Source organism: Microtus oregoni, unplaced genomic scaffold (assembly GCF_018167655.1).
Source record: "Microtus oregoni isolate MIOR12 unplaced genomic scaffold, Mior012 000107F_000, whole genome shotgun sequence".
Lineage (NCBI taxonomy): Eukaryota > Metazoa > Chordata > Mammalia > Rodentia > Cricetidae > Microtus > Microtus oregoni.
This window is the reverse complement of record NW_024544722.1, coordinates 1,466,513-1,482,555: the sequence shown is the minus strand read 5'-3', so window position 1 is coordinate 1,482,555 and position 16,043 is coordinate 1,466,513. Positions and strand designations below refer to the sequence as shown.

General features: G+C 36.1%; 1 protein-coding gene across 2 annotated transcripts in view; it reads right to left on the bottom strand.

Annotated features, from left to right (window-relative positions):
• The window catches only part of LOC121443433 (ribosomal protein S6 kinase alpha-6), a 183,749-nt gene that overhangs the window by 104,072 nt on the left and 63,634 nt on the right, over positions 1 to 16,043 (bottom strand). The window contains exons 1-2 of one of the 2 annotated variants that reach the window (XM_041645191.1): positions 7,604 to 7,704; positions 7,152 to 7,418 (exon numbers count right to left, since the gene is read on the bottom strand). In XM_041645191.1, coding sequence (XP_041501125.1) covers positions 7,152 to 7,241 — 90 coding nt within the window. In that variant the 5' untranslated portion in view covers positions 7,242 to 7,418; positions 7,604 to 7,704. Of the gene's footprint in view, positions 1 to 7,151; positions 7,419 to 7,603; positions 7,705 to 16,043 lie in introns of those variants that run through there. The other variant, XM_041645190.1, reaches the window with a different exon arrangement.

Sequence of the window (16,043 nt, the reverse complement as noted above, 5' to 3'; positions counted from 1 at the left end):
TCCCAGCACTTAGGAGGCAGAGACAGGTGGATCTCTGTGAGTTCGAGGCCAGGCTGGTCTACCTCTACTCTCCATTAAGAGAATAAAATAAAAATACAGGTCACAGAATGGAAGAAAAAGGTCATAAGTCAAAGTCTGATAAAGAACTTGTTCCCAGAATTCTCAAAACTCATAAGAAAGCAACAAAAATTAAGATGATTCACTAGAAAAAACATGTGCATGACAAATACATGTTTCGAAAAATCGCCAACAATATTTGTAATAACAGAAACGGAAGCTCAAAAAAGTGTGATACCACTATACACCTATCAGAAGGAATAAATATTTTAATCTTAACTAGCAATATTAAGTACTTACACAAATTCAAAGAAGCTGGAACTTTCACATGGCAACTTCATTCATAAGTATTTACCCAAGGTAAATGAAGTTCCATTCAAATCAGTATCTACACACAAACTTATATAATGGCCTTAGTCATAATTATTACAAACTAGTAACAATCCAAATGTTTTTTAACTGAATAATGAATAAGCCAAACTTATTAAGACCACATAACAGGACACTGTACAAGAGTGAAAAGAAAGATCTGACATATACAGCATCACACACACACACACACACACACACACACACACAAAACAAAGGAAATCAAATTAATACTGTCTAAATATCTGATCTACTTAGTTATCCTATCTCTTCTGAGTATCTACACATGTGTCCTCTAAAAGGGCCTCTAAGTATTCATTTATTCTTGCAGTGATGATTTGCCACACTCTTAATGAACTGAACTGTTCTAGCATGTATTTCCTGACATAACAGACTCAAATCTTAGCTAAAAGTGTGAGTCAAAAAAAGTGATTACTTATTTAGTTAGCTGATACAAATGAGGTATTTGTTAATCAAACAGGGCCACTATTCCCTTACTTAACTAATATTTCTATGCTTTGGATCTGAAATGACCAGGTGATGATATTTGAAGGTGCAGGAAGTTTTAGGTGACACCTAGGAGGGGGAAGAAGGTGACTGAATGTCTTGATTTCTCAATACTTTTTCCATTCCTTCTTCTTCTCCTCTTACTTTGCTTCCTGGCAATCACACAAAAAGTAGCCTTGATTTACCATGGCCTCCCCACCATGATGTTTTACCTGGATACAAGCCCAAAACAATGAGAACAAATGATTGTGAACTGAACTCACAGAAACTGTGAAGCAAAATATCTTTCCTCTTCTTAGGTTATTTTCCCAGATATTTTATTAAGTGACAGAAGAATAACTAACACAACTCTCTAATTACATGGCCACACTATATCTCAATAAGCTAGAACTCTACAATTTTGTTTTTAGTATGATGGAAAAGTAAATCATTTAGAACTAAACAACGCTAGCATATAAAACAGATCAAATATCTCCTTTGGTCCCAGTCACATCTTTAAAACAGCATACCAAAACACTCAGAAGCAAATCATAACTCACAGTAAAATTATTTTTCTAATTCCAACCTTAGGAATTGACTTTTTACAGGACTATTTTTCTTTTTACTTTGGCCTAGACTTGTTTACAATGTCTGGATATCATAACCATCTGAAAAACGATGTTGAGGTCCTTTCCAAAGCAGTTTACTATCAACATTTCTAAGAGTACAGCACTGGCTTGTGCAACCTTAAAAACAAAAATACCCCAAAGTTAATCTAATATTCAACGAGAATTGACACCAAGAAACTGAAGGCCAAATTTTATAATAAAATTATATTAAAATGTAAAGCACCCTAAAGTTTGCTTATCTGTGTTCTACTGCATCCTCTATTTCCATCCTTCCATATTATTTGCTACTTTTCATTTTAGTAGATAGTGAGAGTTTATTAATTATACTTCCTATCAACTATGTCAAATACTCTGTGAAATAAACCTTATGCAGCAAACCTACTTTCTGTCTCACACACACTGGGGATTGGGGGCATGACTACAGATGTACAGATTAAAACATGGCAGTAAAATTAGTTACACAAGATAACCTGCAGGAAAATTTACAACATATCTCTATAAGCCAAAGCTAGATATTAAGTAGTTTATCTCTTTAGATCTCTGGCCTGTGCAACTCTTTTCCATTTAAAGAAAAATTTCCAAAATGTACCCAAAAATTAACTATCAAGAAGAGTAGTAAATAATCCTTAGAAATAACATAAGTAAGCATATGTCAAATTCTGACAAAGTACTGAATTTCGTGTGCTTATTAAGTCTTTAGAACTATCACTAAATACAGTGATAGCAGCAACCATGGAAACAAGCACAGGAAGATAAATATGTTGATTTCCTTCTCAAAAGTAGAAATGAGAAGACTATGAGCACGAGTTTTAAATAATGTGGCCCAAGAAAACAACTGCACCACTGGTTGGTCCTATTATGGAACATCAAGGTAATGATTACTTCTCATGATGAATTAATCAAGGTAGGGAAATGTAGAGGCCCTGCCCTAGAATGAGCTGACCTGAATATTTGGAGACTAGACTGGCTTAAAGATAAACTTGGAAAAACAAGGAAGGGACTTCTATAGGAGAGGGGTGTATTCAACATAAACCTGGCAAGAATATATAAGATATGCAGATGCTCCTGACTCTTTGTGACTATTCATCACTTCAAACATTTGGTGAAGCAAAAATAATGTGCATAAGGATCACTTTAAATGCACGGATTAGCTAATAATAAGTATATAGGTACTAAATATTTTGAACCATTACAAAGATGGCCAAATGGGAATTGGCTACTATTGTTCAAGACTACACTGGAGAGGAAGGATGTTCACCTTGCTTTTTTTCTCTTTCTACTTCAAGGATTGACTGCCTAGCATAGATTTATATTAGCAAGCACACATTACCTGTTTAACTGAAATAATTCTGACTTTCAGGCTTCTAATGGCAGCTGTTCAGCCTAGCCTCTTTTTTCTAACATCTAATCAGTTACTATGCTCTATCTATTCTTGTTCTGCAAGATGTCTCTGATCAGTTATCTTGCTAACCTCTCACTTTTCCTCCAAAATTCTCACTCTCTTTCTATGAATACAACAGTCTCCTGATATTCCCACCTTCAATATTTCACCTATTCCAATCTATCCCCGGGAATGCCACTGTCATTTTTCAAAGCATAAATATGATTCCACTTAATGTTTACATTTACAAAATAAATTTACAGAATAGCTTACATTAACAAAATAAAATTGTAGTCATAAACTTGCTTTAAAAACCTATACAATTCATGTGATTTCACAAAATATTCCCACTCTTACAACACAGACTCATCCCAGTGATACCAGACCTCTACTTTCCAAAGGGAGTACAGTTTTGCTTATACTGTCTCCACCCATTTGAATTGTTTCTTTCACTACTATGGAAATATTATCACTCTAAAATACCCTGATCAAATCCAACCTTCTTCACAATGCCTTATCAGATTTATCCCAAAACCACCATGGCTATCACTGTACCCCTTCTTAAATGATCTTGTGTCATTTACTATAACAATTTCTCAAATTCCTGTCTTTCTCACCTAAATTAAATGAATGAGGGAAGAATATGATTCAGAAATGTATCTTCAGGCATTTCACATTATTGCTCTATAATGTGTTGTCTGTACTCAGTAAGAATTCCAAACACAGCAACAACAAAAACCTAACAAAACAGAATGTCAATGAAATGCCTCATTAACCACTTGCAAGAATAAAATTTGTCTCTTCCTATCCCTCTAAATATTCCTATATATGATCTCCTATGTATTTCTGTATCATCCTATCGGTGATTATAAAGATGCAGAATGACAACTTCAATACCTTTGAATGAAAAGATCAGATTTAGGGAGGTGTTTTTTAAAAATCACATTATAGAAAGGCTGGGACTATGGTTATAACTACCTAAACCCCCAGGATTTTTATATACATGATAATAATTAAGAATTTAATGGGAAAATAAAGAGAACTACTATTTATTAAACACATTCCATATATGAAAGTCAACTTGCTAAGTGTATTAAACGCAGTACTGAATTTCCTTTACATATAAACTTTTGAAAATATCTCTTCTTCCCGTTTATAAAGGTAACATGTAATATCATATATCTATTTAGGGGCTGGAATACAGATTCATCTGCTTTCAATGCTCATGTTCTTTCCTTTATTACTACAGAGCACCATAAAAATTAATTAAAACTTGCAAGTTTTCTCAATCTACCCTGGTTAAAATTTTAATGACTATAGCTTTAAGCTCAAACTGCTTTCATCAATGAATTAAATTACTCCCCAACTAACGCCCTTAAACAAAAACATATTGATAATATAAAAGTACCAGAATTCTAGTACAATATTTATTATATAATATGCAATTTCAAAACTCTATAATCAATTCTTTCATAAAGAAGCAAATATTCACACACCAAAAAATAAACAAACCAAAAAACCCAGAAACTATACAAACTGTAATGTTCATGGAACTAATTCATGAAGAATTCATGGTACTAAAACAAGCTGTTCTTTATGACCCTTGCCCAGGAACAACCAATACCATCTCAAGTAACACCTCTTCCCTGATCCTGACAGAATCCAGGCAAGAGCTAAAATTGCAGCTGCCTGAGGGGTGATGCCCTTTGAAGTTATTATTCCCAGCAGACCTAATTGAGACAGTCCCTGCAAGGGCACTCACAACCAGAGCGTCTTGCTTTCCTTATGTCCCTGTTTCTAAGAATCTTTCCCCAGGAGCCAATGGAGCCCATTTTTTCCCTTCTGCAGGCCCATTTTCTACTTACTATTCAATGGAAACAAACTAATTTTTGATTGAAACCTCGACACATTTTTCCATAGGAAAAACTTTCCAACAATAATTAAGCTCTTCATCTGTATAGCTTGCTATAGTGCATCGATCGAAAACTGTTACTATCCATGGTTTTCTTGTGGGCAAACATGTTCAGATTCAGAAACAATCAATTTGAACACTGCTGAAAGATAATTATAAAGTTGTCAACTGCTCACATAAGTAAGAAAGGTAAACATTGAAAAAAACTTGAAATATATGAGTGGCTATAATTTAATAATTCTTATTTACTCTTACCAGTGATAAGCACAGAGAAATTATTTCTTTTGACATCAATATTAACAAATTTATACTTGCATTTTTAAAGGATTCCACCACATTTTATATATCCCATTATATATAATAACATATACATAACACAATAAAAATACCTTTATTCTAAAAACTATCACAGTTGAGAAATGTAAAGTTCAAACTTAAAAACCAGAATTTCCAAAGTCAATATCAAAAGGTGTAATGAAAATAAATATAAACTCTATAAATTAAAACTGCTTTTTTTTATGAACATCAGCACAAGAAACAAAAACAAAATGGGTCTGCCAACATGTAGCACTAAAATTTCACCCCAAATATTTTAATAGACTTATTTGCTGGGTGAGATCTAACCAATCAAAATGGTTTTAGACAAAGAAGCAGAAATAATACCTTCACCACATTACCTTCACCTTTTGTTTTTACTTCATATGTTTTACCAATTTCCACTGGAGTATTTGTCAAAATTGCAGAGGTAGAAACCTATTGTTAAATATCTACAATTCCTAAAACATACTGCAAATTTAAAAAAAAATGTGCGTGCTAATTACAATTTAGAAGACCGTACATTCAAAGTTAAGCACACCTAGACATAAAATAGTAGATATTTGAAAGATCCCTACTTCCCATATAAATACTTGAGATTCACAATGAAACAAAATCTCCCCACCCCCATAGTCTAGTTAGATATTTTATCTATGAAGCTACAATTTCCACATTTTAAGAAAATTTAAAATTTTTCATTCATCTCACTTTTAATCAATTCTTAAGAGATGTGGAATATTAAAACACTTTGGAATCACTTAGTTTAAAAATATTTGTCTGTATAAAGATTTCCATTCCACAGTACTTCATTCAATTTATTTCCAAAAAATCTCTTGTTGCAAGTTATTCTAACATGTAATGTAATCTAACTCTAGCTTAAATTAATATAATGGAAAGGGAAAAGGGACAAGTAACCATACAATAATCCAAGGCATGTTTTTCTTGAGCTGGAACAATATTTGAAGACAAAGGCTCACCCTGGTGATTTCGAGGATTCTGACTGAGTCTTACCTCCAAACATTCTGTTGTGAATCAAACTGGTATTCAACAACTATTTTAGGAGGTGTATGGTGGCCTCTACTGGAATACTATGCTTATGATTAAGCGACTAGGAAAGGATCCAACTTTCTATCCCAATAGGTAGGTTTTTATGTTTAAATGTGGCTCGCGTTTTGTAACAAAACAACAAAATACCTGTGCACATCTAAGTTCTCATGGCCCAAGTGCAAAACACAGTCAAGTCAGTACAGTTTCAGAAGAAAGAACGGCGGGAAAAGGGGAGAACGGAAGTATTTTGGTTCAACTTGGCTCAGCTTTCCCCAAATCGGTCTTATAAGGTCTGGGAATCACTTTGCCTCTGGTACCCACCAACGGTTCAGGTATGCAGGCTGGAAAAGGGTTCAGGGTTGAAGGAAAAAAGGCACGAGAAGGGGGAACTGCGAACAGGCAGCAACAGTTCACCTGCACATACTGACTGCCAGTTCTTCAATTAAGGTAAAAGAAAATAGGAGGCTGCAAAGAAATAAGAATGCTGTTACCAAGAAACACTTGTCCCTTAGGATTAAAGTCCCTAGAGTTGGTCACCTTGGTGTGTTTTTGTTTCCCTGAGTTCATAAAACACTGAAGTTAAACCATAAGCTCTGGTCCCCAACTCCAATTCTCAGAGAGCAGAGGCAGCATGTTGTAAGAAGAACGCACGGAGTCGTGCAAGGCACCGCGCGTGTCCCCCAGTCCCGCTTCGGGTTGGAAGTGAAGAAACTTAGAACAAACTCTAGCGTGGCCGCACCTCCGGAGCCCGGAGCTCGGGAGGTCAAGCCGCAGCTAGGAATCGGGAGCTCTAGCCCACTGCCCGGTCCCCTTTCCCGCCCTCCTTGCTGCCAGAGGTCCGGGCCCCCGGGAAGGGGGTGGGGGCGCTCGCCTGGCACCCCGCTCTCCCGCCTGGCCAGGCTCTCCCGGGACACGGGGCTACAGACTTGCAGCCGGTCCCGCCCACCACACTCACCTCGCCGCCACCGCACGCCCCACCGCTGCTGCCAAACACCTCCATTTCTTGGTCGTCCCAGGGATCCTCCGGAGCAGCGAATGGTAGCATCGCCTCTTCAGGAGCACTCGAACAGGAGCTGCCCGTCTCCAGCACCAGCACACATCCCGCCTGCTGAGCGTCCTCGCTGCCGCCTCGGAAGAGACTCCGAGCCCCGTATTCAGTGACCGCTGACCTCGTCACCGGCGGATATCTCAGGAGCTGGGAGAGCGGGGTGTCCGCCGACCGCTGCGTCCAAAGAGAAGACTACTCAGTACTGCCTCCCCTCGAGCAGCAGCCGCTGTACACCTCTTGCTGCCCGCCCCGCAAAGCTCCGCAGGGCTCCCCCCCCCCCGCTTCCCCCCCCCCCCCCGCGCTCCCGGGCCCCCTCCCGGCTCCCTACGCCGCCAATATGGCGGCAGCCGCCGTGGTACCTGTACGGCAGTACGGCGCTTGGAACCCCCGTGGCGGCAGCAGCGCGGCGGCGTCACAGGCGCGTCAATGGAGGTTCCCCAGCCCGGGAGTGCAGTGGGGTGGGGAGAGGGGGGGAGGGGAGGAGGGACGGGGTGGTTGCGAGGAACGCGTGCTGGGGGCGGGAAGAAGAGGAGGGGGCGTGCTGGGCGGGGGAGGCGGGCAAACAGTAGTAAAGCCCACAGCTTTAGCCTGCTAAACCTGCCCACTCCACAGAGCATGCGCGATGCTCCCTACACATGCTCAGCAGGCCTTCCTAAAACTACCTAACTGCCCGCCTGGCAGGAGGATTCCCAAAGAGGATGCCGGCAACTCTGGGGCTCTGCAGAAAGCTTCAGGAGCCCAGGCTCTGCCCGAGGGCCGGCTTGCAGGACCCAACAAAACTCAGGTGTAGTATACACCAAGCCACGCCCATTTCATTACCTAGTAACCAATACTACCAGGGCGGGGATTTTAGACTATAATATAAGCCACCTAGAAGCTAGAGGTAGCAGATCATACATTTAGAAGAAATCAGTATACCTGTGCTCCCCAGTCTCCCACTCCAGTCAATTTGTCTCACTTAAGATGTTCCTGAGAGTCGCCTTCACAGTGCTAATGAACTCACAACGGTTCAATCTCTTGTGTGTCCCAACACCACAAGAACACACAATGCATATACACACAACTCTAAGCAGACTCTAACCATGGTAACAAAGGCAGGGTGTCTAATGCTAACCCCTACCCACCCCTGGGAATGTATAACACACACACATTACACACACACACACACACACACACACACACACACGTAGTGACAATGTTTCAGTCTTCCTCACATGTGCTTTAACCCTTTGCTATTCTTGGCTCTAGTAATGTAACAGATGAATTAAGTTCCAGCTTACACACAAAGTGGATGATGAAAACCCTCAGTAAAACATTTTCATACTTAAAGTTAAAAAAACCAGTTATTCCACTTTTTGACACCTACAGACTTAAAAGCATTTGCTATAGCAACAAAAACTCAGTCCCTTGGAGAGGTTTCTAATACACTACTTAAAACACACCACCTCCTTGCCCTTTCTACATCTAGAGCTGTTGTGATGTGCCTTCCATTTATTTTACCATCTGCTGTGGAGTGCTAAGAAACCAAAGAGGCCACAGAGGTTGGCAGTGAATTCAAATAAGAATTGCTAATAATGCCCTCTGACTATGCTTAAAATCCAAAGCTGTAGGAATACTGCCTTGCAAAAGTGATACCTTTGAAAATGAGAGCATGAGGCTATAAGACTTGAAAATGTGTGTTTGTATATATGTGTGCTAGTGTGTGTGTCCATAGACTCATGTGAGTAGACTTATGTTTGACAAAAATGAATGATAGTATTCTTAATGAAGTCCAATTTCATTGAGCTCTGAGTCTCATTTTCCTATTGCTTACAAGCTCAATTCTACAACTCTCCTCCCTCTTTTCCGCCTCACTTATTTTTCTCCTTCTACTGAATTATTCCCATCAGCAAAAACATACTCTCTAATTTCTACTTACTATCATTTGATGGATTGTATACCTCCCAATTCTTTTAAATATTTTCTGTACTTGACCTCCAAAATAAAACTGTGCATATTTTCTTCCTACATCACGGATGTCTTGTCTGTTTTGCTGTTCTTCATCTTTATAAATGTCCAATCTTTGAAGCTTCAGTGCTCAGCTCCTGACTTTTGTCTTTCCCACTTTTCTAGTTCTTTACTTATCCCATGAAGATGCATGGTTTAAATCCCATATGTATGATCTCTAGTCATAGAATTTCTTGAAGTCAAGAGTTGTACATTCACAGCCTGTCCAATATATCTGCTTAGATATCTAATATTTTATTCAAATTCAGTTTATTCAAAACAACTCTTAATTTCAGTCCAACCAACCAACTCTTAATTTCAGTCCAACCAACCTGGCCCTCCATTATTCCACAAGTTTGCAGTTCATAACTCACTTTACCATATTTAATTTCTACCACCAAATAAAAAAATAAAATTTAACATCCCTATGTGTTTCTTCATTCAGCATCCTCTTTAACACATAGCTATTTGAATGCCTCCTAGATAGATAGATAGATAGATAGATAGATAGATAGATAGATAATAGATATCTCCCATAAATATGTACTCCCCTCAACTCAGTGGTTTTACAAGTCTCCATTTCTCATAAACTTCAATGAGATAAGAAGTGTTTAGTCATTCTTAAATATTTATTTAATATTAGCAGAACAGTGGTGACACATACCTTTAATCCCAATACTCAGGAGGCAGAGGCAGGCAGATCTCTGTGAGTTAGAGGACAGAGCCTGGTCTACAAGAGCTAGTTCCAGAACAGGCTCCAAAGCTACAAAGAAACCCTGTCTTGAAAAACAAAACAAAACAAATGTATTTACTGTTGCTCAGATCCCTTGGAATTGCTTCAGATCAACTTTTCTATTGTTTTCTTGAATTGAGCATATACCTCCTTAACTAATCTTTCAAAATGTACATTTATGGCCTCTCTTCCATCCCAATCTAGTGATCAAAGTTCTTGAAAGTTCTTGAAAGATTCTCCATCTTATCCAAACCTCTCAGTTCTGAATGTAAATACTTTGTCATCTACTTCTTTTTTCCACCATCTTAAACTTCCCTATTCATGGTCAAAAACTGTAGTAAAATCTATGCACTCTTTCCTTTCTCAGACATCCTTTTATCATTTATTATTTTCTTTTCTCTTTTAAATTTTATTTTATTTAATTACTTTTTTATTATTCTTTGGAAAAGTCTTAGGATCACTCTTTATTCTAGACTATCTTAAATTTAGTATAACACAGGCTGTCCTCTCATTTACAATGATCCTTCTGCCTTTGCTTCCAAATTCTGGGATAATGAGCCATACCTCCTGCAATTAAGTCTTATAAACATCCAATACTAACAACTCCCATTTATTAAAAGTTATTATTCTACAGGTATATTATTTTCACAAATTTATTTAGCATTTATAACAATTTGTTAACTCGGGAGGCTGAGGGAGGGGTACTACTTCAGTTTAAGACCAGCAAGAGCCAGGACAGCAAAGGCTACATAACAAAACCTGGTCTTAAACAAGCAAATAAAATTTCTATTTTCTGTATTTTTGACAAGGAATCAGAGCCTTGAAAAAAATCAACAATTTTCTCATATGATATCATGCCTTTTAAAAATGGGAAACCTAATATTAAAACATGTCTGATTGAAGCATAATCTAGCCCACTCTGATGCTCCTGAATCATCACTGCTATTAAGTTCCTCTGTCCAGAAGTCTCCTGCAGAAGAGTTAGCCACACTTCTTTTATATTTTCCATATATTTAATTACTCCTTAATCTTTCTTTTGAACTTTTTGGCACAGTAAATTAATATATTAAGATTTATGTTCATGACACATAAATGGTATCCAATAAATATGATGGATGAAAAACACTTCTAGACTCTAACTATACATTGTGTAAAAGCTGTGGGCTGATAGAAAACTGATCAAGACTCAACTCTGCAAAGCTTAATAGTTATTTGATCTGTGCTGACCAAGGCAGAGATACGTTGTATGGTTTTAATTAATACTAGGCAGGTACCATGAAACCTCAATTTTATTAGCGCAAAAAGTACTTGAAATTTTGGTGAAAATGTAAAGACATTTTATTTAAGCATAAAAAGCAAGGATCAGTGAAGACTGAGCTTTTCAGTCTTCTGCAAAGTATATGGAAGGGGGTTACTTTCTATTCCGTCTTCAGGAAGTTTTAATTCTGAAATTGTAAATTTGTCCGTGTTCTGGGTTATCAAATACTATAGCATAGCATGCGAATTTTAAAAATGACTGGCAATATTTTAGTGGTTATGGGATTATAATGCACTATATCCAGTTCTTAATTAATAAATTGTTCATCTCAGAAGTTGACAATACAAGCTCTACCACCATTATAGTACATTTTCTGAGTATTTCCAGAACTAGGGAAAGGGTACACTTAAACCTCCACACTGACTCCTCTACTCTGACAAATGGCACACATTGGATGACCTGGGTCAGAGGTGAAAGGGGGTGGTCACGTAATTTAAGTGAGAAAAAAAAAAGGTTAACTGACCCATCTTGGCCTGACTCCTGGGAGGGGTTGTGAAATATGAAGCTATGGTCTTTGATCACCAGATCACAGACCACCCACAGATCACTGTGGTTCTGATGTCTAAACTTTAACATATAAAAGGTAATATTTGGTGAATGATTATAGAAAGAGCCACATAATCTTACATTGTTTTCTGCCTATTTCTACAAAGATTTTCATGTAAATAAGAGATAACTAAAGTGATACTAGAAAGTATTCAAATACCTTATTTTGGAGATATTCTAAACTAATATTTGGAAATAAGTTTACTTAGAAATAAACATATGAGACTTGTATTTAGACAAACAGTAATTTTAAGTGTATAAGTATGAATAAGTGTTTAGTTATCTTTAAATCGTAGCTTAGCCATTTCAGAGTACTTTTACTTTAAAAATGCTAATATTGAGCCTCTAAAAATCAAATTGCAAAAAGCAAAGGAATTCACACTTACTGGTAAAATGCAAGCTCACTATTGTCTGTATTACAAAATTAATGATATTAAACGTAAGTAAATTGTAAATAAGATAATAATTTAATAAATTTTCATCTTTGGAAGTTACTAAAGTATATATTATGTAGAAAGTGAAATTCATTTGCATTATTTCAGTTGGCTAACCCTCAGTTGTAGTTTACTAAGACTTTTAAGAAAGGTACTTATATTATGTGATTTAGCTAAAAGTTCACTCTCACTTCATTCGAATAATAGTATCTATTACAACATAATTCTTCTATATTATATATAAACAAAATACCAAAACCCCAAATCTTGTTTTCTTATTTCTAAATCTCTTTAAGACAGAACAAAATATATGTTTATATTGTTATTTTCTGGGTGGAAAAAATATAGTTTTTTTTTTCCCTAAGTGTACTGCTAGTAGGGTGATCAGATGTTAGAATGACTGATCTACTCAACAGGAAATGAATTTCTACAATGATGTAAACAAAGAAGATAACAAGCCATATTTCAAAAAATAGATATATTTTTATAAGTCAAAGCAATAACATCAGATATAAAGCTAATCTGGATGCAATATCCTTTACAGCACTGTTTACTGAAGTTGAATGAAGAAACCTGGCAGATTATTCAGTCAGTGTCTCTTTCTAAACTCACTGTCTGCAATTTAAGTTCTTTCCAAACCTTGACCTTTACTGAGGGAAATTCTAAGTGTATACAGCATCTTGTGCAAACTTTGAGCATATCTTCAATCAAAAGAAAAATTTCTCATCCCTGAGGCTCAATGTTGAAGCACTTAAATAAAATCTTAGCACTAAACAGACAAAGGCGGGACTGTGAGCTACAAGCCAAACTGAGATACACAATCTGTCTATCCTTTCCCCTCCCGTCTATTCCCCTTCCCTTCCATCCTCTCATCGCCTCTCCTTTCCTTCCCTTGTCCCTCTCTCTCTATCTGTCGCTGTTCGTATCTGTTTGTTTCCCTAACACATGTACATGCATATGCACACAACACACACAGAGACATACACAGAGAAATCAGCATTTTTAATTGAAAAGAATTCTAATCACTGCTCAGTAAGTTTATAAATAAAACTTAAATTAAACTGAACCATATAATTTCATACTTATTAACATGTTATTCTAAGTGATTGGTAAATATGTATCAGGATCATTTGCAAATCTCATCAAAACACAAATTACTGAAGACATCACCAGTGTTTCTGGTTCATAAAACCTAGGTTGAGAACTGAGATTTTTCAATTCTACCGAGGTATATGGTAATTTTGATACAGCAAGAAAGTAGAATCTAAGAACTATTGTTCTAATTCATAATTAGTCAAAGTAAGAAAGATATTCTAGAAAAAAAATTGATTCCACAAGCATAGACTATTCAGTCAAATTTCAGATCTTTAGGACTCAGAGCTAAAACTAAGAGGAATTTGTTAAATGAGTGCAAATTTAAACTACAAAGAATGTTATAAACAAAATCTTTCATAAGATCAAACACTATAGATTCACTTTAAAACTTCTATAAATTGTTGGAACTTTATATTACTGTATGTAGCTGAACATAATAAAAAGTATCCTTTATCCTGATAGCTTGGTTAGCAATTCAACTGGGAAATTGGGCAAAATTAGATGCCTACAGAAGAATATGGATACAAATATATTCAGAGTAGAAATATACTGGGTAATGGATAGGTTATTTATAATCAGTGTGTCAGAGATAGCAGGTTGAAATTTAAAGGGAGTTATTATTATTATTATTATTATTATTATTATTATTATTATTATTATTATTATTATTATTATTATTATCGCCAGTGTTAGGACAACTTCAACTTCGGGGAAATGTTGTCTAGCACCCTGGATAGCTCCTTGAAAGGCATTCAGATTTCAGTCCAAGCCTTGCTTGCTTCACTAAGTACCTCCCCACTTTTTCCTTATCAGAATCTTTATGTTAGAGGAGTCCACACATTTATATAATTTTAAGTTTCTCGGAAATCAAAGGTGGAAGTTATTTTCATTTTGAAGTTGTACTGTGGTTCTCAACCTTCCTAATGCTGTGACCCTTTAATACAGCTCATCATGTTGTTGTGGTGACCCCCAACCGTACAATTATTTTTATTGATACATCATGACTGTAATTCTGCTACTGAGTGGTGTCTCAGTTCCTGAGACCATTTGGAATATGTGTTTTCCAATGGTCAAGACACACGGGTTGAGAAACACAGACCTAGAGTATCAAATGACAGGAAACATATGGAAGCATAACTAGAGCAACACAGAGGTATTTACAATCACAAAAAGGCCTGGGAGAGTCTTTAAACAAAACAAAGCTTTTCAAACTAAGTATGGAATTCATCAGAGTGGCATATACATACAATTCCAGCACTTGGAAAGCCAAGACAGAAGAACTGTGGCAAGTTCAAGTCTAGCCAGGGCTATAGTGAGTCCTTGTCTTAAAAGTGTGGTAAGACTGGCATACGGCTGAACATGATGATGAACACTTGTAATCCTAGCATTTAGTAAACTGAAACAAGAGTATTCCAAGTTTGAAGTCAGTCTAAGCTATGTAGCAAGATTTTGTAATATAAATATGTAGCTAAACAAATAAATAGAGATGAAAACTAAAATAAAATTTTATCTTTATAAAACCAAATATATGTTTCTCTCAGTATCCATGGTAGTTTCCATGCAGGAATTTCTATAAATAAATACTTGGGTTCCTTATATTAAATTCTATTTACACTATATATATATTTATATTTATATATGCTCTATGTACATTAAATCATGTCTAAAGTATTTATAATACTTTAGGCAATGTAAATGCTACATCAACACATATGTTTCTTAGTAAATAAAGACAAAGAGAAAAATCCCACATATTCAATACAAGCACATTTTTCAAATATTTTGTATGGAATCTGTACACAAAAGCTATGAATACAGAGGCAAGTGAGTATTTATTAATTCAACATTCATTTGGCAGTATGTTTGTGTCCTGCATATCAACCTCAAAGCCTTTCATAAATGATGGACATACTCTACCGTTAAGCTACATCCCCTGCACCTATATGATTTTTTGAATTGACTTAATTTCCAATTTTGTGATGTCTTTATGGTCACTATTGTAAAATGTTTCTTAAAAATGCACCCTATTTTAAAAACATGCCAAGGCAACAGAACTTGTATCTAACTTCTCTTCTGTACCTTTGACTGTTTATTGTATTTATTGGAAATTTAATTAAACAGATGAACCTACTCTCTGGCAAAGCTACAATAGTAGTATTTCTTGTCCCATAAATTTTAATTCATTTGGTAAAAGTAGTTTAAGTTAAAGTCTTCTTATACTAGTTACTGAAATTGAATTTAATACCTATCATATTATAATACCTCATTGTTTATCATAGGACAGTCGGATGAAGAACTGTATTTAAAAAAAAACTAAACTTACAGGCCTATTAGACTTTTTAAAAAGTAAAATATTAACACTGTAATATATCATGCCACTAGAAAAAATAACTAGCCTTATATGAAGGAATACCAGTATGGCATCATAATAAAGTAATACTCCTGGAGCTTTTTTTTTTTTTGCAACTTCACTTTTTAGAAAATACCAATTAGAGTTCCATTATATTTTAATGTACAGAAAAATGGAAAAATCATTACATCCTAACAACAACAACTTAGACAAAAATATAAACAAACAACAAAATCATAACATTCTCTTTTTTTTCTGATGGCCATGGGAATAAAATCTAAGGACTCATGGATGATAGGCAACCATTCTAGTACTTAACTTCATTCCAAATCCAAAT